Raw genomic sequence first — 23,569 nt, 5'->3', positions numbered from 1 at the left:
GCCACTGTCAACACGTCAAATAAAAATCAAATTTCAAATGGATATACCCAAAAGGAAAGCAGCGCGAACGGAACGCAATGAAAATAAATTATAAAAACTTTTGTAATATAAACTAGAGTATTGAACTGAATTGAACTGGACTGGTCTGGTCTAGCGAACAATTTGGCATTTGCTTTGACTGCTGCGGTTACTGGCTGGCTTCACTGCCACTCGAGGGTTTCATTTTGAAAGCAAATCGCTTGCACAATTCCCAAAACTCCAGTCAATGACTGAATGAGTGACAGGCGATTGGGTATGGTATGGTGTGGTATGAAGCCACCCAATACACCGACACTTCCTAACTTTCTGCTGCCTTTTTCTTAAAATTTTCATTTCCTTTTTCGTTTTTCCTTTTTGTGCGCTTTTCCTTTTTTTCTTGTCGTTGTCCACCTCTTCATTGTAGTTTGGGTTCTCCACCAACAACTTACTTGTGTTTATTTGGGTTTGTTTGCGCATGGCGTTACCTCATTTCACGGCTTTGGCGATTTCCTCTTTTTAGTCTTCATCCTTGGCACTCTCGAGACACTTAGCTCAAGTTGTTGTTGCGTTGCTTTTGCCTCGAAATATATTTTCCATAAATCAACATCAAAATGTTTGATGGTGCGCAAAATAGCAAAGTAAGAAGGTACACACAGAACACAACGCGAGGATATAAATAAAAATTGATATTTAAGGAAAAGAAACATACAACAAAATGGAGAGATCCAAGTGATTTGCAAAATGTTCATCTACTCACAGTTATTGCGCCTTTGGCTAAGTTCATACCTGTCGCTTTCATGTGCCTGCACATCTCTCCGTCAACGTCATCGTCAGAGTCCTTACCTATCCTCACCTGCGCGTTCTTCTTTATCTATTACGAAACCGGCTTCCCAGACGTCGGTGCCATCGTTTGAGCTTGTGAACGTAAGTTTTAATTAGTAAAGTGTCATAATTTACATAAATTTATTATGTTTGACGCCCAAACGTATGCTTTAAAGTTTTAATTAAATTCCAACTTGTGCAAGTCATTGGCATGTGTGTGTGCGTGTGTGTGCGTGAGCCACCACCGAGGACTACATACTATGTATATACATCCGTCTATTTATTTACGAGTACATGTGTACGTTGATGTGTCGCTTGACAATTAGACAAGAAACTTTTCGCATCTACCTTGAAAGTGTCATTGTGCTCTAATTAAAGTTACCTTCAAAAGGATAAACGTGCCATAAAAGACAATTTTAATGCGAAGGCCGGATTTTATTTTGAAAGTAATGCCAAAACGTTGAATTAAAGAGCTCAGGTATCGTTTTAGTTAAAGAGCTGAGAGTTTTGATTTCAATAGCTCAGTTATCGTGTTATGCCAAAGGCATTTATTAAAGTTGTAGATAAGCAGATTGTCATCTTAATTGGCCAACGCCTAAGTGTTGCCACCTTTTTATCAGTTTTAAAGATATTAAGATTTAGGAATCAGTTATGAAAGAGTTTAATTTTTACATTTCAAAATAATTATAATAATTATAAGTATTTATTACTGTGTTCTATCAACTATAAATACAAATTTCTTTAAGATAACACTCAGAGAAAAATCAAGAATTGTTCTATTGAAATCAAGTATTAACAATACTTGAAAAGTTAACATTTAAAAACAAGACAGGAATGCTAGAGTCGAGCGAGCTCAACTCTTGAATACCTTGACCCCACTTTCACAAATAAGAAAATAATTTAAAACAAGATAGAACGCTACAGTCGAGCAAGCCCGACAGTAAAATAGCCTGTACTCTCCACAAAAAAAGAAAAATTAAAAAAAAAAAATTTAAAAAAAAAATTAAATTATTAAAAAAAATTAATGAATTAATTAATTAAATTAAATTAGAATATATGTTTATGTTTAGTTTTAACAGCATACATTTACATCACGTACCTATGCGTGTTTATATGCGTGTATGTATGCAGCACAAAGTTGAACCAAAGCAGCAACAACAACAACAGCTGCGGGCAGCGCTGCCGACAGAGGCAGCGCATGAGCAGCGATTTTACTTATGGCTATAACTTTCTTCAGAATTGACCTATCATGATGAAATTTGGCACACGGACACATTAGTACTAACTGGATGTACCTACCAAAATTGATTTCAAAATTCCGAGAATTACGGAAGTTATAAGAAAAAACACGAATTGCGGGGGAGTGGGGGGGTGCATCGAAAAAAAACTCAAACTCGTACTTTCTCGGTCTTAGGAGAATATGGAAACCAAGTTTGGTTATTCTAGCTCTTATACTTTCTGAGATCCTTGCGTTCATACGGACAGACGGACAGACGGACAGACGGACAGACGGACAGACGGACGGACGGACAAGGCTATATCGACTCGGCTTCTCATCCTGATCAAGAATATATATACTTTGTGGGGTCTGCCACGCCTCCTTCTGTGTGTTACATACATGCGCACAAAACTAGTATAGCCTTTCACCCTTTGGGTACAGGCTATAATGATTAAAATAAATTTTATACCTACCAATCTATATAACTGTTCTTCATTGCTGCTTGCGAGCATTATGCTTTGATCGATCTATCAGTCACAACTAAACTTACCTCTGAATAGATATAATAGCAGGGCATGTATAAACCGATTTAAGTGGTTTTTCTTATACTTTAAAATATTAATTGAAAAGGAGAAATTATTTAAGCGGACTCGTTTTATTTGTTTCGGATATTCCTTGTCAGCTAATCTACTATAAAAAGCATTCCAACTTTTATTTAAACTAAATAATAAACTAACCACTGGTAAGTGTGCAGATAACCACACACACTCTGCCATGACAACCTTTGATTTCTAGCAGACATTGTTAAATAATATTCGGATTCTCTTAAACATTACGGGCAGCAAAGAATGTAGTTAAATATGAATTTTGCATGTACACATCGAAGAATGTCGAGACTTGTGGTTCTCACCATAAATTATTAACCTGCATGAGGAAAAATATTTGTAAATAAAATTGCATTTACGCATAGCCCATATACATATTTTCAATTAAGTTTTAGTAGCGTTCACAAATGTATTTATATTGAGAAATAACTTATTAAATTATAGAAATTAAGCCACATATACAAACAGAAAGTGTGCATACTAACAGAGTCTAATAAATCTTAAAGACACACACAAACAACCACAAAAGCAAACTCGAGGCTTGGCGTTTGCTGCACACAAATTGTTGGTTTTCTGTGCCAAGGGAGAGCTGCAATTATAAAAGTTGTGTACTAATTTTATCATACTTTTTAAACCCAATGCCATGCATTTGGTCGAGTTATGTGTGTATGGTGTAAACAATATAAAAATATACTCATGCACAAGTACAAACCCAAGCTCTCGCATAGCTGAGGGCTTTTAAAGTCTTTAAGTCTGAAAGAAAGGGACAATTGTGCAACGGGTCGGACATGACTATGCAGAAGTGAAAAACTTTTAAGGCTAGGATGCTTGAAAATAAAATAGTTCATACGCAGTAAACAAAAAGTAGCACAAAAGTAAAAAATTGTCGCTTTGTTGTTCGTAATACGCGTATTTTGAAGCATACTTTTAAGCGCATTTTAAATGCTGAACATGTTGTAGTTGTTGTACTCTTATAGCAACCAAGGGCGTTGCCGTTGTTGATTTTGCCAGAACTATTAATACAACAACAGCTGCTGCTGTTGTTGTTGTAGTGTCTCTGTTGCTGTTGACAACGCCTGCCATGTCAAAAGTTTTAAATAACTTTAAACGAGTGGCGTTCACACACAAACAAACAATCAAAATATTTGTGCAAAACATTTGAATAAAAGACGCAACCGCACGCCCATGCTAGAAAAGTATTTAGAACAAAATTGTGCGTGCTTGTGTGCATTTGAGTGTGTGTATGTATTCGTGAGTGGGTGTGAGTGTGTGTGAGTGTGTGTGGTTGCTGTGATATGCTAATTGCCAACTCATTAAAACAGCTTCGTCTTTTGTACTCTGACGACAGACGTTGACTGCCTCTCGTCAGTCTCCCTCCCTGTGTGCAAGTCTATGACAGAGTATGAGTATGCAAAGCATTCGCATGCAAATATTTCTGGTTGTTGTGTTTGTGTGTCTGTCTCTGTGTATTCTAATTTAATCAGACTGCTAAATAATGAGACTGCAGCATTGCCAGCACCAGAAGTTACAACAACAGCAACTCTGTATACAGTTGTAATTTGTTGCCTTTGCTCACTCTTTTCTTTCTTAATTAGAGTCACTTTGTTGTGACCAAATATTATTGTTCATCAGCAAAAACATGTCAAATGTCAACGACAAGTAAACAAATCTTTAAATCTTAAATCTGACTTATCTTATCTTTATATACTCGAAGTAAACCTTAAAGTTTAATTTTTGTTCCGTTTACTAATTTTCCATTTATATCTTCAACTTTTCTTTGCAGGTAAGATGCCGTTGCCGCAAAACTTTGTTAACAACACAAGCGTAAATACCCAAAAGGCTTAGACGCTGCTACATTATTTACGCTCTAAGCCTTATCAAAAATATGCATACAAGTACCTTCCTATTTTTTCCCTATGGCCGCCTGCAAATCTTCTATAATCGTTTTATAAATTTATGCGTGGCACAACAAACAAAAGGCGGGCCACACACATGTCTGTGGCTTAAACACCACGAACGCCTTTAAGTTGTATGCTCAACCACTTTTCTGAGTTGGGTTTTTGGTCCATTTTTATGCCAAAAATGTATTTCATTATCACTTAAGGGAGATAAAATATTAAGAAGTAAAATATTACAATAATAGCAACCTTTTCAGCGTTTCTCTACAAAGTTGGAGAACGGACAACTAGCTCACGTATGGGCAGATTTCTTAAAGATTTTGGTATGATGATTACCGAATGTATGGAATCAGATGGGCCGCATAACAAGTATTCCGGAGGAAAACTTGTCATTTTTACAAGGCAATTCAAGTTCTTTATAATAACTGTATTGCCGCAAGGTGTAATTTTTGTTATGCTTTCAGAAATTGTTATTTGTATAAATTTAAGAGCAAACTTTCAATGTAGACTTTTCTGCAGCTTTGAATTAGGTACTTCTTGACCTTCAACAGTTCTTCTTGACCCCAAATCAGTCGCTTTGAAATAAACTTTTATAAGTTACACATGGATAGCTATTTCCACTTTTCTTTTATATTTGAAATTAATATCTGGGAACGGAAGCTTTTAGTTTAGTTCGCCTGTTGTTTGCAATATATATTGCGAAAAGTGCATTGTTTTAATGGGCATGTTAAAACTATCCAAAACTGGCAAGCTGGCAAGCTGCCAGACGTGTTGAGCACGTGCATAATCGCTGATTAGTGTCTACGTGTATAGTCCGTGCCGCTTGCCATAAATTTGCGTTAAAAGTTGCTGCAACACGTCGAATGCGGGGCCGCATGGTTGCATTTCTAATAAACGGACACGGATATAGAGGGTGTATGTGTATGTGAGTGTGTGTGTGTATTTTATGTGTGTGCCGACATAATGAACTAAACCAGCAGTCTAAACAAGCGCTTAACTTAATTAAAAATGGCATTCTAGCGTCGTTTATGTTGAAATTGTAGAACAAACGCGAACTGTGTATCTACAGAGCCTGGCAGCCAGTCGACTGCACATGTGAGTCGGCCGTATTTTTCACATGCACACACATACACACCCACACACATCCACACTTACACCCATACACACACAGGCCCACACCTAATTCACGTACACACATTTTCCGCCAACGCATTTCGGGTATTTGTGCCCGCTTCGGCCTTTGAAAATATGTGTGCGTGTGTGTGTTCTTTTTCACATATTTTTCCCTCGAAATATTTGCAAGTGGTACGCATTGAAATTGTAAAATATTTGCGTTTCATGTGGCGTCAGTTGGCTGTGTTCTAGCCGAAGTGTTTATTTTACACGGAATTCGTAATAAATGTTTGCCCAAAATGACAACTTTAGCACATTCTGTATATCCTGCACCATTCAGAAGAAATTGTTCACTACTACTAATGGTCTAAATAACTGCAGATGAATGAATAAAAGCTCGGCATGATATCAATTAAAAAGTTACTGTTATGCGCAAAAAGTTGCCAGCTTCATAATGAAAAAATATTATAAAGTAAATTTAAAAACAAATTGATATTTGCATTAAGATGTCAAGTCATATAGGCATGTATGTACACAGAGAAAAACAGGTAGGAATTTTAAAATTATTTCCAAATCAAATAGTAGTAGAAGAGCATAAATAAACCATAAAACCAAGTGGTACATTAAATTAGTATAGCTTTCAACCCACTGATTGAAGTTATAATTAAAATTTATAAAAGTTCAGCTCTATTCATTTCAAACTGATTCAATTCAACCTACATAATATAAATAATAGGAACAGATTAGGATTTCCTGTCAATCTCGCACAATTCGCTTAACTGTGATACTAGATTCAAGTCCAAACATTTTGCTTAACGTTACTTAATATTATAGAAAATTAATATGATTTTAGCTATAAATACGAGTCGAAGAAAATGAAAATAGAAAAATAAGATTGACTTTTGGTGCACGTAATCATTATTCATCATTCCTTTATAAGCCTAAGGCGTTGATAAGAATGCAACGATGTTGAAACAAAAACAAATGTTATTTGTGGCGATGTTCTTGCGCAATGAGCTGCAGTTGTTCCACGAATTGTTACGCTTGAGCATCTATTTTTATAGAATTAACTTTCAGCAATAAATGCTAAGTCTAAGAAAAAGTTGTAACGATACTTTTCTTGCGCGAAGCACCTCCAGATTTCCTTGTCGTGGGTGCCATCGTAAAAAGCGTAAAAGTGATGTTGAAAATGTTTGGGATCCCTTCTGGCCATAGACTTTCTAACCATTTCCACGAAATATTTTTACCAGTTTTTGCTTTACACTCGATTCATTCGCCTCCTTATTAAAGACAATTAGCTAAATTATTAAAATTATTAGCAAGAAAAAAATCTCCACCACTCTTTCTGTCAGTGTACATATATCCATCTGCATGCGCTTGTTTATTGTTTTTCCCCTACCATATTTATATTTGATTATGCGCATCAATTTAATTAAATAACGTATTATATTTTAATTGGATTTTTGTTATGAAAACTCTTAATGCAACATTTTTGATGCCATTTTTGCTGTTGCTGTTGTTTTATGTGTGCTGCTTACTTATTGTTTGTTTTTATTATGACTTCAGTTTTATCAGCCAGTAACAAAAGTGATTAAAAGTCAAAACCGGTGATGAAATTTAAACGTTATTTAGCCAAATATATTGAAAGGAGAAGCAAGCACCAAGGCATAATACTTGTAAGTACTAATTGCGTTTGGCAAATGAACTTTGAATCAGGTTTGAAGTTCATTGTTTAATATGTGAAGTAACCCGTATGTCTTTGCATAATTGGATATTTCAATCTTTGCACTTGACAAACACTCTGTATTTGCATTTTCATCTGAGCACAATTGAGTGGTAAATATCAGATGTGCTTGTGAATATTACATAAGACTGTCAGAGGAATAATTTATATGTGGTTGCACCTAAGCGAACTTCCCGATTGCACGATTCCAGTTTCTCATCAACTGCTTAAAGAGAAGCACCTCATCAACGGCAGGATATGAGCAGAACATTTAGAAAAGCCAATTTAATCTCCTCTTCAGCGTTTGTGTGAACAGTTTGCCTGCTCCAGTGAATACGTACTTTGGAGTGGGTTTAGTTTTCAGTAACGAATGTCCTAGCACACATCCATCAAGCACCAAAATTAATCTGTGAAGCGCCGTCAGACGTTCTTTGCCTGCAAGTACACACATACACCAACGCACGCATACTCGTACACATACTCTTGCTGCCGGTTGACGTGCAATATTTGTATTTAGACGTCTGTCCACTATTCATTATTCGTTGCAATTGGAAAATTCATTTGTGTAGCACAATTAGTTTCTACAATTACGATTGCTATTTGTGCAATTTTCATAATTTATGAAAATATGCGTTGATTGAATTTGGCCAGAAATATCAACATTTAAATTTGGCTCATTAACTTAGCTTTGTTGCCTCCAATTTGATTATTTATAAATGATATTTTATGAACTGCATTGACGCAACGTACACCACTGTTGCGTAGTAGTCTGACATGGCCTTTTTTTACGATACAACAACACACTTCCGGCTGTCTGCTTTACTGTGCACTTTATTAGAGAATCTCCTGGTAGCAGAACGTAAGTTGGTGTTGTTTTATTTCGCCCGCTTCGCACATTTTGCAGCAATTAAAACTGATTTATGTCGGCGAGACTGCGCCAAAAGTCAAATGCACTGCGGCCATATATTTACGTAGCCCCATGTACTTGGGTTATTTTTTCTGTTTTTTGTTATTCCCCTTTTCTTTACTTTCCTTTTCTCTATGGTGTGGCATAACGGTGGCCACCACATACGTGAGAATTGTGCATTTATCATTTGCTGAAAGGTCCAAACGAATACTGACAAAATGCTGGTTTTGGCTTGGAGTTTTAGCAAGAGGGAGCTTTTAAGTCCTTAATATACTTTATAAAAAGTGAGAGCAGATATGACTCAGTGCGCAAGGCTGTGAAATTTTAAGAAAAGGAAGGAAGAAAACCCTTTCTAACAGAAAGTGTATGCAACAGGCTGATGGAGCCATGCCAGACTCCCAAGTTTAGGGCACTTCACTATATGTACGTGTATATGATCAGCTTGACAAGGTGAATCAGTATACTGCCCGTCTTTCTATCTGCGTGTTCGTACATGTGAACACATCGTCTTAAGAATATGCAGAGCAAATTTATTACAAACCGTAAATGGCCTCATAATCTAACATATGTATATAGCTGCCGTAATAGCGATCAGTATAAAAAAACATTTTCTTTAAAGTCATTTCACCATATCAAAAAGTCCTCTTAGTACCAAAAGCTCTTTTGTTTTTGTAATGCTTCACTATGTTCTGAAGTTCCGAAGTCTAAAAAGGTGGCTTCTGGGTTTTTAAAAGTCGGGCTAGCAGGAATCTAATTTTCTATTCGTTTTGTATTCAAACTGCTATTTTAAAATTCAATTTTATTCAATTTGTTGTTGTTATCCGAATTTAATGCCTGATTAGTTACTCAAAACTATAAAATGCAATTCTTGTGTTAATCTATTTGTAATAGTAATGCATAACTTATATTTTAACATTGGTTTGTCCTATTTATTATTATTATTTTTATTATTCTATACCAAGTGACATACTCCAAGTACAAACAAATATTATTTTACTTCCAATGTTTTAACGCGAATTGAAGAAAGCAATTAGATTTTAGATTAGAAAAGGTGAACACCGCAATGCGGAGAAGTTAGATTTTCCGCGAGATACAAAGCCCGTTGCAACGCTTTGGTTTGGGAAATTCGTGTAGGCGTTTCCTATTTCTAATTAGCAAAAGCAATTTATTTTTATTACTGTCTCCTTTAACGCGACAAATATAATTTGTCAGGCAAGGAATTATGCCTGTTGTTGGCCATTTTGTTTTGTTTTTATTTCCCTTCCTTGTGATTGTTGCTACATTTTAATTACAATTGAAATGTTAAAGGCGCTTGGCGCTCTTTTCATCAGCTTTTTCTGCCTTGCTGCGACTTGCGCTTGAATAGTCGATTTTTGCTTGTAGCTCCACTTATCTGCTTTAAGTTCTAAGGCAGTTTTCTTTTTTATTTCTGTCAGTTGGCGCTTAAGCCTTCAAATGGGTGGCCGGTCTCGCTTCGTGCATGCAGTTCACGAGTCCAGCTGTTCGTTCTACGTTACGCACCGATGCCTGGGCTCGAGGCACTCATAATGATATATGTACGTTTCCGTGTCAAAGTTTAGGCGGCAAGTAGGAAACGAAGAAGCAAGAAAATCATTAAAAAGTATTAAGTAGATGAAAAATGTAATTTATGGGCAAATTAAACGAAACTAATAGAACAAGCCAAACGCAGTTGACAGTCGCTCTACTTCTTTCTAGCGGTAGCTATCCTACATATTCGTATAAACGCGAGCGCCCTATGCGCTTGTCCTTTTGACAGCACCTTCCGCTGCCTTGTTTTATGAAGATGGACACTTGTAATTCATTATGCGTTCCGACAACGCTGAATAAACGGAAATGAGCTGTGTGCGCTCTGCTACTTTGTGATGCTTTTTGCTGCTCTCGGCACAGCCTTTTTCTTTTCCCTGTTAATTTCTCTTCATTTTGCAATTTTTTGCATAATTATTTCTTGTCAACTTGCAGACTCTTCTCGGTTAGTTGGCCGGTAATTGCTGTGCATTGCTCACAGCCTGTAGCAGCATGATTTCCATTCGTTATCCTTGTGTTTTATTATTATTATTTTTTTATCCAAACTACTAGCGATTAAAGCTCAACCTTTCGTCCTGGGTGGAAAACATAGCTGTGGAACACAAACAAAGACTTTTAGCAAAGCTTTTGGGACGAAAGCTAAAGGAACAAAATTAAGTTGTGGACGTGATTTTTCGAAGATTGATTTACGCTTTTAAGGCTGTGCCTTCTCTTCCGAAGTTAACTTTCAAGTAAAAGCTCTGTTGATTTACAAAGTTCCAAGGTTCAAGCTCAAAACGATAGTTTGAAATAGGACCTAAACTTTACGTTTTTTGTTTTCCTAGATTTATATTTTAAACAAACATATTATTAGATTCAAATTTTAAAAATATTTATTTTTACAAACTACTCTTTCCAAAGTCTACAGGTAAATAGTCCTTAGAGCTTATTGTTTTTTTTATAAGGTTTATGGCATTTTTGTTTAGCATAAAAGCTTTTATTTTAAAACTTCCTACACTTACCGGTGGGTGCGCAACCTAATGGAGAGCTTTAAGCACTTCTTGCTCTCTCTCTCTCTAGCGAGAGTATGCTTTCAGTTTTTGCTCTACCTTATATGCGCGGTGAGAAATGACCCGAACATGTGTGAGTCCCAAGACAGCCTCCCAAAATGCGGCAACACCCCACCTGGACCAAAGCGACTATTGTATTTTGCCGCATGCTTCTATCGATGTATGTATGGGTGAGTCCTTGTGTGTATGTGTTTCTGTTTGTATGCGAGTTTTATCACAACATTTGGCGCTCTCGGGTGCCTGCAAGCCAACAGATAGGGAAGCCGTCGTCGTTGCCTCTGTAAGTTATTTTTGGTGTCAGTTTGAAACATTCTGGTGAAGTGTGCGGTTGTTCAGCTGACGTGCGAGCAGCGGCTCAGTCAATTCGTGGCAACATTGTGTACAGTGACAGCGTGTAAAATGCCCGCCTTGCTTGTGCAGCACCATTGAATGCGCAATAAAAGTAAAACAAAAACTCATTGCCTACTTTTTGGGGTGTCGCTATTGCGGACCAACGGTGCGTATACATTTGAAGATTTGTAACCTTATTTTTTATTGTGCTCTGCCCTTGTTGTCGTGTGCTTGTTGTTACTCTTTTATTTGCTTTCAATGTGGCACAGTGTCATTGATTCGAATTAAAAGCAAACAGTAGCAGGCACATATTTGTCAACTGTAGGTCAGTGTTACACAGCCACTGGCGACAAAGTTTCCGTGCAAATGTGTATGTGTGTGTGCGTGTGTGGGTATGCTGAGTGTTTTGTTTGTGTGTTGGCATACTTTTGCTGTTTGACTCTCGCGGCAAATGCAGCACTGGCATTCGCATTGTCCGCTTAAGCCTTCGCTGTCCAACTGCTTGCCTGTCTGTCTTCCAACTGTCAATTCAAGTCCTATTGTGTCAGATTTCCTTGTGTTAGTGTATGCGTGTGCGAAGTTTCCGCTTTTGGCTTTGTGTCAAGCACTTCTAGCCGCTGCTATTTCATACACCAGGGCATACCTTTTTTTTTCTTCTTTTGCCAGGGAGTCGCCTTATTTACATTTCAGTGCGTCTTTGTCGTCTTCTTAGTCTACATGGTTGTTGCTTGGCTTTGTTGTCCTGCCTCTATTTGTATGCCATGTGCGTATGGAGCATTTGCTTTGTATGACACTCTTTTCTGTTGCCTGCCTCATTTGTGCCATTATTATGTTTCTAGCATTTTCATTTTGCTTGCAAATTTCCACATTCGGTACGTGCTGTCAAAATGATTAAAGCCAGCCTTTCCGTTGGCAACTTAAAGCTGATATTTATGTTTTGCATATTTGATGAACCAAGCATCGCACATAACATTTTATGTTCATATACTACGCTTTTATTTGCGAATCAATTAATTTTTAATATTGTTTCATTAACACAAATAACAAAGGTCCTTATGCTCTTCATGTCTGTGTAATTACGAGCCGTTCGACATGTCCCTCATGCATATGCATATGCTTTTGCATATTTAGTGAGGCCGGTGCAGGAAATCGTAAAAGCGTCATGTTTATTTGCCCCCAAAGGTATGCAATAATTTTGCTGTTCAATTAGCTTTATGCACACAACCAAACGGAAAATGGCCGTCAAGTTTTTTATGACTACTATAAACATAAAAGTTTTCCCACAACGGGCACACACATGTGAAGCTACGAGCACGCACAAACATATACATGTATACGTAAAAGAAACCCCCTCGCAGCGAGCATAAGTATGTATAGCATAGCTATGCCCTCAATAAAATACAGTTCAAGACTTTCCTCTAGTGTCTGACATAATAAGTTTTGATTTGCTTTTATTTGGCCTAATGCCACACGCAAACATGCGCAACCTATTGGCCTAACAATCTTACCTTCTTGCCACCTTAATGCGTCTCCACACAAACAGGCACACTGGCAGGCCTAGCCCAACACAAACACCAAGAACGTCAACATTGTCTGCCAATTTGTGTTTTGCCGAAAATGTGCTACACTGGTCATCAAATTTGGTTTATTTATTATTTGTATTTGCTTGCGTTGAGGTTAAATGAGTGTGGTGGTTAGTCAGCAGTCAGACTAAACACACACAAAAATACATCATCATCATCAACGGCGATAGCTTCAATATGTTTTGGCTTAGAGCTTTGGGCCAAAAATCGAATAGAGAAGGGAAAAGAACGTGATCGTAGGAATACTATAAAAATATGAAATCACTTCCACCAAAAACCACTCACACTATTTTTATACCACCGCGAAAATTAATGCAAAAATAAACCGATACGGGCAGGTTAGAAAAAGGAATTGGGTTAAAAAAAATCAACAGTGCTACCCACTACATAGGATTACTTGTTATTAAACATTTTAAACAAAAACAACTGCTTGAGCAGCTAAAGGAATGTTTTATCAACATGTATCAAAAAGTAAATACACTTTTGTTTTTGCTTCTTGAAAATCTTATAATAATTTAAATTGATAATAAAACTAATACTTCGAGAGCTTATTTCCACTGAAAAAATACCTTCTCATACGCACAGCCTTGAAATGTTACTGGCTGTGATTGTTGATAACCCCTGCTTGGGCGCAATCGTTTACCATTCTTGGTATCATAATTGATTGAAGTTGTATCATCAACATATATACACCTTGAAATATAGGTAGTGCTCCAATTTTTCATTTAATGCTAATAATTTAAACAAAACGCACTTATCTGCCTAAAACTGCCTAACTGCCTAAGTTTGAGTATCTGACTGAAAATCTAATAAAAACATTTCGATTTGCTGCAAAACTAAACATTGCGCATTTCATGTTGTTTGTTGTGTTTTCATTTCACAGCGCAGCTGATGAGGTGATTATCTCCTGCCCGTTCTGCCACTTGTCTGCTTGCCCCTTCTACATTGTCTGTGTCTTTTGCATCAGACATTATGCACTTGACTGGCTTTGTGCCATTCCGATTTAAATTGTCCGACTATCTTTGGAAATTCTGCAATTGACATTTGCCTTAATGTGTGCAAATTATTATTATTTTGCTTTCAATTTGCGCAATGCAATCATTGAAAATTGCAAACATTGCGCATTGAATCCAATTTGGTATTAGATTTATTTTCTTAATATTTATTTGTTTAAATAGGTAAAATAAATAGATTTGACGTATATCATAGATTGCTAATGTTCTTTAATATTTTTCGGGCAGCTGTCATCAGTGAACGCTCTCCGTGAATTTGTAAACATTGTTATGTTACAATACAATTCATTTCAAAGAACTCAGTTCTGCAATATCAAAGCTGCACTAGACAATTCTCTGCGGCAGTCTAATCCTTCGCTTACAACAGAATTGGTGGGCATTTCAATAAGTGCTGAACATCACATATTGCCAGACAATGCTGTGCGTAAAATGCACTAGCCACAAATCCGACTTTTTGCGTCAATTTAAAGCTGTAGATGAAATATAGGTCCATCCCTTTATGCCTGAGACGAAGAAATAGTGATAAATAACTATAAGACGAGCATCGACTCCAAAGAAGGCGAATTCCATTTGCAGGTAAAAATTTGAATAATTTCTCGATGGTAAAAGATTTGTCAACAATAAGTATACGATTGTTTGCTGACGTTTCTTACTATAAACACTGTATCAAAGCTATTGAACAGGGCTGGGAATGGTGTATGAAGCTAAAATGGGGACTACGTAGGTTTATATATAATATTTTTGTCCAATTCTTTTTCCATTGATAGATCGAGTATTTCTGGGACTTTTCGCATACATATGTTTATTCCTCCAGAACACGATGAATTGCCGGTGGGTAAAAGCTAATAGGTTCCAAAGAGTTATTGGCAGACTATGTTCCCAATAGGAACAAACAAAACAACTGCATGGTATTTATTTAAATTAACAAGTGAGTTTATTACAATTCATGCCTTTGCCTAAGCCTAACTTCAAATTTTTGGTGGGCACTAGTTTAGCCATTGAGAGTGCGAGAACAATACAAGTGCTGAGAGCGGACAGAGAAACCAAATTCAAAATGAACTATTATAATTGCTGAATTGCCATAACAGGAATGTTTGTAAAATTCAAATTAGGCTGAATTAGATTTCTTAAAATTTAAAAGTATATCCGCATAACAATAAATATTGATTTTAAAATAATATATACATTTATATAGCACTGTAAAGCCTGTGTGGACATTTTCATTTTTTGCCAAAAACACTTTCATGACTGCAGCCCATCGTCGCTGTTGGAAATTCGCAGCTGTGACCAACAGTCGATGTAGAATCACATTTTTTATTTTTGGTATTAGTGCTGAATAAGCATCAAGGATTTATGCAAAATAGAGCATAAAACTAAAATACTATAAACAAAATTGTACACACAAATATCCCATATATTTATGTCAATTCATTTTTTTATCTTTCGGTCGACAAAATAACGAAAAAGTCACAGCATTCATAAAAAATGAATAAATAAAATCTGGTTAAAATGTATTCCAACAAACAAACAATGACAAATGAAAGTGCAGAATAGTGCACGACAACGACGATATTTTCGAGCCATAAAAATGGGCAGCATAAAAAACCAACTTTTTTTTTTGTGAATGAATCGCCTATAAATTGTGCACACACAGATACCCCCATGTATAACTGTCAATATTTATATTGATTTATCACTTGGTTTTGGTTATGTGCTCACAAAAAGATGCAAACTATTTCGATTGACACAATAAATGTTATTTGTCGTACATAGGTTTTGTCTCTTGCAACCAAAGCTGCAATTGCAATCAAATTGACGCACAAATCTTGTGGCATCTCCTTTATTTCTCAGTTACACAATTGCGGTGGGAATTGAGTTTACGCCACAGAAATGCTTACTTTATGCGAGTAGCTAGAGTTGTACGGATGATTGCATGTTGCACAAAATGCAAAATATTTTTCAATGCATTCGAAAGTTTTTGCATTTCACAAGCATTGCAATCGGACAGACGAATAGGCAGGCATATGTACAACAACATATACATAAATATGTGTGCCTGTATACGAGTATACTTGTATGTAAATTAAGGACCAATTTTGCTGTTAAACATAGCAGAAAATTGAGAAAGCACAAACTTGAAATTATAGACAACGTTCTGATGAAAATTTTCAATTGTGGAACGCTTTCAACTAGCAAAGGACTATGCATGAAGTAAACAAAGTTCGAAGAAAATAAGGCACAGCATGGAGGAAAAAAACAAGATGGGTAAACATGTTGCAGCAGAAACCATTTCGAGAAGCTGAAAAAATAAAACAAAGTAAGCATATATTCTTACTCTGCGGTTAAAATCTGGAGCGTAAGAAAACAAATGACATGTCGATAGTCTGAAAAAAAAGGCAACAGAACCGGCGCAAAAATACAACTATTTAGGCTCCCGATATCAGGGAAGATGCAAGCACTAGGGCTGAGGAGAGAATACTATCAATTTATATTTACTTTGAATATTAATATATTTTTGGTTTCTAATTGGTCATTTTTTTATGAAGTTATCAATTTGATATTTTTGATTTACATGTAAAATGTAGTGCATTGCCGATATATTGTCTTTAATGCAGCTTTGATATTATTCATACTAAATAATTTAAAGTGGTTATAATTTTGAATTTTAAATTTATTTTTCCTTTCGAAATTAATTTAACAAAAATCCTATAAAATACTAAATACATATAGCTTCATTTAAGATGCTTTCGGAATATAGATAATTACATTTGAGTGTCTCTTTTGACTGTATTATTATTATTATTCAGGAGAAGAAAAGTTCCTTTTGTTATTAAGAAAAGCACGCCCAACCGCGTATAAAAATATCGCACACACATAAATGCACGTTTCTCTCATTTCCTGATTGTCATAATCGGTTATTGAAGTTAAGCCCATTTGTATAGCCACACTATTGTCTGTGAGCGCGTTCAACTTTGTACAGACTCCAAAAACCACATCTTCAGACAAACACACACACATATGCAACTCTTCAAACTTTATGAAGCCGGCAAGTAAGCGAGAAGCAAAGCCAGAAGCAAATCATAGACCAGAATAAAACCGACCGCAACCAAACAAGTTTATCCCGCTTGCCACGAATGCAAAAGTTGGCACGCTATGACGATGACGCTGACGACGACGATGACGATGACTATGGGTTTATCCTCTTCTTGTGGGAAGCCGAAGACGCAGAAAACGGTTATTCACACCTTTAGGAAAAGTTTTAACTGCCAACAGAGAAAGGCCAAATAGCTATCTACATCTAGAAGTAAGCCCAACCCAGCCCAACTCAATCCAACCAAACCCAAACCCAAACAAAGATGAATTGTTTTGAGCGCAGGCAAGAACTAAACAACATCGTCATGGCAGGTATGTGTGTATGCCCGGAAAATTCATGAAAATGAATGACAACGTCGCTGAATGCTGACATTTTGCCACGTTGACTTTGCCAACAAAACTTAGAAACAAGTTAGTTCGCGTCAATGTTGCCGTCTTTATATTCTCCACTTAGACTTCTTGACTGGGGATGCCGGGTGGAGCTGCCGAGCTAATCTATAATGCTGCAGAATGCAATTTAAGCTGAGCTGGAGCAGCAATAACAAAAGCTTCCTAAAAAGGCTTAAATAAATTGGTTTATAGTTGTTGCGCGTGGCATGGAAATGCTTTTTGCTTTCTATTTTTGTTTTTTATGTCAACTGTTGGCAAATATCAAAGCACTTTGTGCTGATGTTGTTTGCTGCTGGACTCTTTTTTAATATCCGCCTGCACAAACGTGATTTTCTCGTCATTGTCGCAGCCATAAAAGATGAACGTGAGACGCAATCATGAATAGGCGACATGTACGCGACAGAATTGTATTTTTAACCTAGAAAATATGCATGCTTCCCTATATGCCAACATTTAAAGTAGTCATCTAGTACTTGCATTTTCTAGTGGAAGCTTTGGTCAAATATCAGCTTAAGTTTAACTAAAAATCTATAGTACTTATATACTAATATAGTATATAGTTTTTCCTGTTACCCAGAAATAGAGTAAGATTTTCATCGGTATTAAGAATTCATAGATTCTATGTTTTTTTATTGTTTATATCTTACGTCAATCTTCATCATAAGTTATGTAACTTTTCACAGCAATCCGCACATCAAAATCAACAGAGAATTGCGATAAATACATTTACATTTTCGCTAAAAATATGTGATAGCTTCAGGATATCTAATCGTTGTAACAACAGCTGGTATGCAAGGATAAAAAGTATATAAAATACAATCAGTTTTCGAAATTAATTCTATAATGAAGAGACATGAAGGTATTATTCAAAGGAGTAATAGATGTCTCAGCATTATATGTCTTTTAGGTTTCTAAAAAAGGTTCATTAAATAAAATAGAAAGAAAAAATGCTATTTCATTGCACTTCATGCAAGTGATATATAGTATGTATGATATATAAGTATTTTATAAAAGAAAAATTGTGAGTGTGATATCTGAATAGGAAAGATTTTGTCACGCGCTCTACTCTAGTTGACATCGTAAACTTTAATTAAAGCTTCATCAATCTGCACTTAAGCCATGGAGCTATGCAGTGCAGCTCTACTAAAGCCGCAAACACGCTTAATGAGGCAAAAATACCAGCAACTGGCCTCTGCCTGCTTTTTATGTGCGAAACTATAAACCTCGATGTCAGCGCAACGTGAGGAAGCATTGTCGATGTTTCGCATTAATTATGTGCCGCCTGCCAGCCTTGTGGGCTGACCTGACCAGAGATGCTGCAAGCGTTTGTTGCAATGCTTTTTGCTGCTCGTAAAGTTTGCCACAACCACTGGTCATACATACGACCCATACCACCCCACTCCACCCCAGTGCACCACTACTTCCCCAAAGCGTCGCTTATGCTTGCTTTGTGTTATGCATTTTTCATTGATTTCCACTGCATCGTAAAAAATGCATTTATTGTTGTTTCCACCAGCTGTGGGATGCTGTTTGAGTTGAGTCTGCCAGGGGCGTGGGTGTGGCATATATTTGTAGTGTGCTTAATTAATTGCTTTATGCGGTTGCTCGCTTGCAAATTGTTGTGGTTGACCGTTCAGTGTATAATCCTCATGTTGTTGACAACTGTGACATCGCTGAAAAGCATGCTATATATTCTTATTTGTAAATAAATCGCCTCTCATTTGTGTCTGTTGTTTTCACTCCTGCTGCCTTTATAGAGGCCAAGAAGTGGATGTATGTGTGTGCAAATTAAAATTAATGTAGCATATGTTACGGCGTGGTCTTTTGTTTTTATGCCCATTGCCGTCCAGAGAACAAATGGAAAATTTCATTAGCAAAAGTCGCTCTTATTAATTAAGTGAATGCAACATCGGAACTGTCATAAGTTTTATAGTTTTCTGTTGGTTTTTTTTTCGGGAGATGTGAGAGTCATTCACGGCTGGCCGAACCCTGAATTACCAGAAAAGTTTGACGCCAAATGTGCACGGTTCACTCTTGATTTACTTTTTTCTCCCCTCAAATTAATTAAATGAAAATATTTGCATTTGAAATAAAAGTTGGCGCAAATTAAAAAAGTTTTATTGAATTTTATTTTTGCACTCAGTTTCGCAGACTGTTTTGTTTAAAAGCTTGAACATGGCTCTACCATTTGCTAACTTCAAATGCTTTTCGGCTGTTTTTTTATTTGCAGAAATCCGTTAAATCTTCGCTAGCAGCGCCTTCATCAACGTCAGCGACCAAAGATGAAATTTATATCGACGATGATAGCATTGATGGTTCCGGCGGACGCAGTGGGGTAAGTTTTGTCGCAAGTTTAAACAAGTTAATTGAAATAAAATATTTTATTGAAGTGCGGGCGTGCTGCAAAACTTTTGCTCTCGGCATTGTTTGAGCGCACACTTCAGTTTACACTGCAAAGTTGCTAAGCAAATGCATTTGATGAGCGAACAATCAAGAGAGTGGGCGGGTGGTGGCTGGTGGTGGCTGGTGGTGGCAAAGACCCAAAACTGATTGACCAAACAATAATTGAAGCTTTACAAGTTGTGAACGCTTGTCAATTTAACTTTTATCTTGCTTTTAAACTTTAAATGCCACATTTTTATATACTCTATATTATACTTGTATTTAAAATGAAGAACTTTCATTCAATTATTTAGTTTTAATTCTGGCATATCTTATTTGAAGCTACTTGTATTACATAATTTTTGAAAATAGAGAGTATAAAAAATAATATAATATATATAGATATGAGAGTTCGTACGCTTGAAACAAATATAATTTGTAAGATGTTCTGAGAAATATTGAAATTTAACAGTTACATACAACAAAGTCATATATATATGCAGGGCAAGTTTATAAAATTCCATCTAGAACTCCTCTATTTATATAGCTGATATAAGAACAATTTAAAGAAAAAACACTCTTAGTTTATTTTTGTTTTTGTTGTTGTTGGTTTTGTGGTTCTATAAACTAGCTGCCAAAGGCACGATCGGCGCCGAAAACAAACTTAGTCTTTGTTATTTTTAAAGGTGTCTTAAACAAATCTTGTATTTATATGTTTTTTATAGAGTTTCATAACCAAAATCGGTTCAATATATCACATAGCTGTCATAGAAATGCTTAGCACAACAACGTCTGTGTGGAACATAAAATAGAGTGGTTATAGAGAATTTTGAAGTCTGGCTGGCACGACTTTAAAGTCTACTCCCCAGAGACATACAAATTGCTGTTACGTTTTAATAAAACCCCGAAACAATTTCATAATTCTATGTGAGTGCCTGCGTTCCTTTCTTTTAGCTAGAGAGCAGTGAAAAGTATTTTATGTCCATTTCTGTTTTTTTATTTTATGGTCGCCAAAGGCAAGTACTATACGTAATACAAGCCGAATGTTTGCATACAGAATGACGCGTTGGCTACTTTTTGTGGCTCATTTTACAGTGCCGCGCAGTCCCATTTCAACATTTTTTTCTTCCTTTTGCTGTACCTGCGCATTAAACGTAAAAACATTTCTCCTGCCAACTGATGGTCTTCCTGCAATGCTGTTAATGTAATCAAAAGTTACCATGCGTGTGAAATGTGTGTTTTGTGTGTGTGTGTGCGATTGCGGGTGCATGCTGTGTTGTTGTAGATTTTTTTTTTTGCATTTTCTGCATTTTCTGCTAAAAACTTATTTGTTTATGTGCATGAAATTTTAATGCCAACACCTTGTAGCTGTTTTTGTTGTTGTTTTGTGTGCGTGTGCGTGTGCGTGTGAGCGACATTTGTTTAAAAGTTTTCTGACGGCTTCACTCGACACACACACACGCATACAAATACATTCAGGACATGTCATACTGTGCTCTACGTCAATCGTTGGCGCATACTTTTGATTTGTTGCCCCATATACTCCTACATACGCGTATGTGCAGATACGAACACACACATGCACACACACACACATGCACATGCTCAAAGTTACACACTTCTAAAAACTAATTAAAATGCGTTGCTGCCAACGACGAGTGCCAAAAAAATACTTATTCGCATACAAAAGTTTAATTAAATTCTCTGTCTGGCATCGGTTTCTGATTTCTTCTATTGCTGTTGCGTAAATTTAATTAAATATTCCCCAATGCTGGATGCCATTTTATTTACTTAGTATTTGTGGACTGCATTTACAAAAAAGTAATGGCCTGTTGTCTGGCAAGGCAGAGCGGGGCAGTGGGAAAGAATCGCATTTAATTCAATCAGCGAGGATGCCATGCCTCGCGTACTTTTGTCCGCTGTTACTAAATCAACAAGAGCAGCATCATCAGCGTCGATGATGGCAACAATGGCATTGAACGAAGGACAAGGGTGTGGGAAGGGGCAGTGGGAGGGACAGACATGTTAGCCGCTACTGACTCCACATTGTTATGCATGAACAAGCCACTCAGCTTACTGTTTTTGATGAGCGATTTCGTTTTTTCCGAGAAATTTCATTTAACGCACAAACACACATCATTCTTTTAAAGCACAAATAAATTGTGTCATTTAATCGTCTTTTTCCATGGAAACCATTTATAAGATAAAAATATATTTTTCAAATAAAAGTAATGAATAAAAAACCGTTTTAAGTTAACAAAAAAATCGGGAAAATTGAAAATCATGAGCTTTTAAACATGATTTTCAATAACTGCTTCTCATATACATATACCACACAGATTAGCTGATTAAACTGAGTCTAAAAGGTTTTTATAATTAATTCATCTTTACTTTAATAGTATTTCCTTGACAAAATAAAACAAACTATATTATACCTCAATATTAAAAAACCCAAATAGTTAGTCATAATACAGCAAAAATTACGCATGAATCGCTGGATTGTTTGTGGAACAAAATAACTTTCTCATTAACATAAAAGATTACAACACGCATTACGCATTATAATGAATGTTATATTAGTTGCAGATTTATCCTCGCGCAGGAATTTTCGTTGACTCATAGCTTTGTCGTCAGTGAAACGTTCTATTAAATGTCATTACATGCGCGCTGTGGCATTTTCTAATTTCCCTTGAAGGCGTTTCTGCACGCCGTGCCCCTTCTTCATATTCGTTATACCATTTCCGTTGCACATAGCCTTATGGTTGTGGCTATGTGTGCGTGAATGTATGTCTGTGTATGTGTGAGTAGTGCGGGCAGCTTCCGTTTCAAACGTCAAGGCAAAAAACTAAACGCCAAACAGTGTATGAGTTGGCATTTCATACATGCAACTGACAGACACAAGCGTCTCGCATGTGTGTATCTGTGTGTGTGTGTGTATGCGTTCGAGTGGTATGGTAACATAACCTAACTTGTTCATGCATTTTGCAAAAGTTACGTAGAGCCAGACAAATGTAATTTATTACACGCTCGCTGCCTTACTGGGCCAATAGTCCCACAAACCAGGCAAGTAAACTTCAGTGGGCTAAACCGCAAGCCCGCATTCGCTTGGCCACAGTTTAAAGTGATTAGGCTGACATAAAGCTCTAACTTTATTACTGTGCCAAGCGTTGGCTTAAAGTAAATGAGAGAATGGCTAATAGAACGCGTTTTTTTTTCTTTCTTGTATATTACAGAATGTATCCATCCACTTGACATCTTGAAATAAAAAATAGCTCTTCAATTTTCTGCAAAACTTTTATGTCAGTTGTTGTTGCTGTTGTCATCGTTGTCGTCGCCATAGCTTTCCCGTACCACTTTTTGGGAAAAATGTTTTGTCAGCCATGAATTCCCCATCCTTTAATCTCTTAAATGTCAAACAATGCGGCAGCTCCTGGGGCTTATCGTCGCTACTCTTTGCTTTCGCCTGCTCTTGCTTTTCATTAGATTATTATTAATGATTTTTAATGAAATGGTTTTATGTGTGAATTGCTCAACTGCCAACCATTTGTGGTTTGACTTATAAATTATGATAAATTTTTGGCATTCATGCTCTGCGGTTTCAGCTCAATAAGTTGGAACTTGTTTTGGTAAAATATGTGCGAAGAATATGTCATGGTATGCGGTACATTGTTCAACCAATGTTCCCACTAATGTGCAAAAACATATTTTATCTTAATTTTTTAAGCTTCACCGCTAAAAGCCTAAACTGTCTTTCCTCACAAAAACTTTAAACGACGACACCCAGCGGGGCATTTAAAAATTTAATGTAGCACAAGTTTATGAACTTTACAATTCGCTTGTCGTCTTTGTGCAAATTAAATTGCCAAAGTTTGCCATATC

At 36.5% G+C, this 23,569-nt stretch overlaps 1 protein-coding gene across 5 annotated transcripts in view; it reads left to right on the top strand.

Annotated features, from left to right (window-relative positions):
• The window catches only part of LOC115621866 (syndecan), a 167,212-nt gene that overhangs the window by 103,452 nt on the left and 40,191 nt on the right, over positions 1 to 23,569 (top strand). For all 5 annotated transcript variants that reach the window (XM_030515699.1, XM_030515708.1, XM_030515712.1 and 2 more), the window contains exon 3: positions 19,539 to 19,643. In XM_030515699.1, coding sequence (XP_030371559.1) covers positions 19,539 to 19,643 — 105 coding nt within the window. The remainder of the gene's footprint in view (positions 1 to 19,538; positions 19,644 to 23,569) is intronic.

This window comes from Scaptodrosophila lebanonensis, unplaced genomic scaffold (genome assembly GCF_003285725.1).
Source record: "Scaptodrosophila lebanonensis strain 11010-0011.00,11010-0021.00 unplaced genomic scaffold, SlebRS2 tig00000001-arrow-pilon, whole genome shotgun sequence".
Taxonomy (NCBI): domain Eukaryota; kingdom Metazoa; phylum Arthropoda; class Insecta; order Diptera; family Drosophilidae; genus Scaptodrosophila; species Scaptodrosophila lebanonensis.
This window is presented reverse-complemented; position numbering and strand designations above follow the sequence as displayed.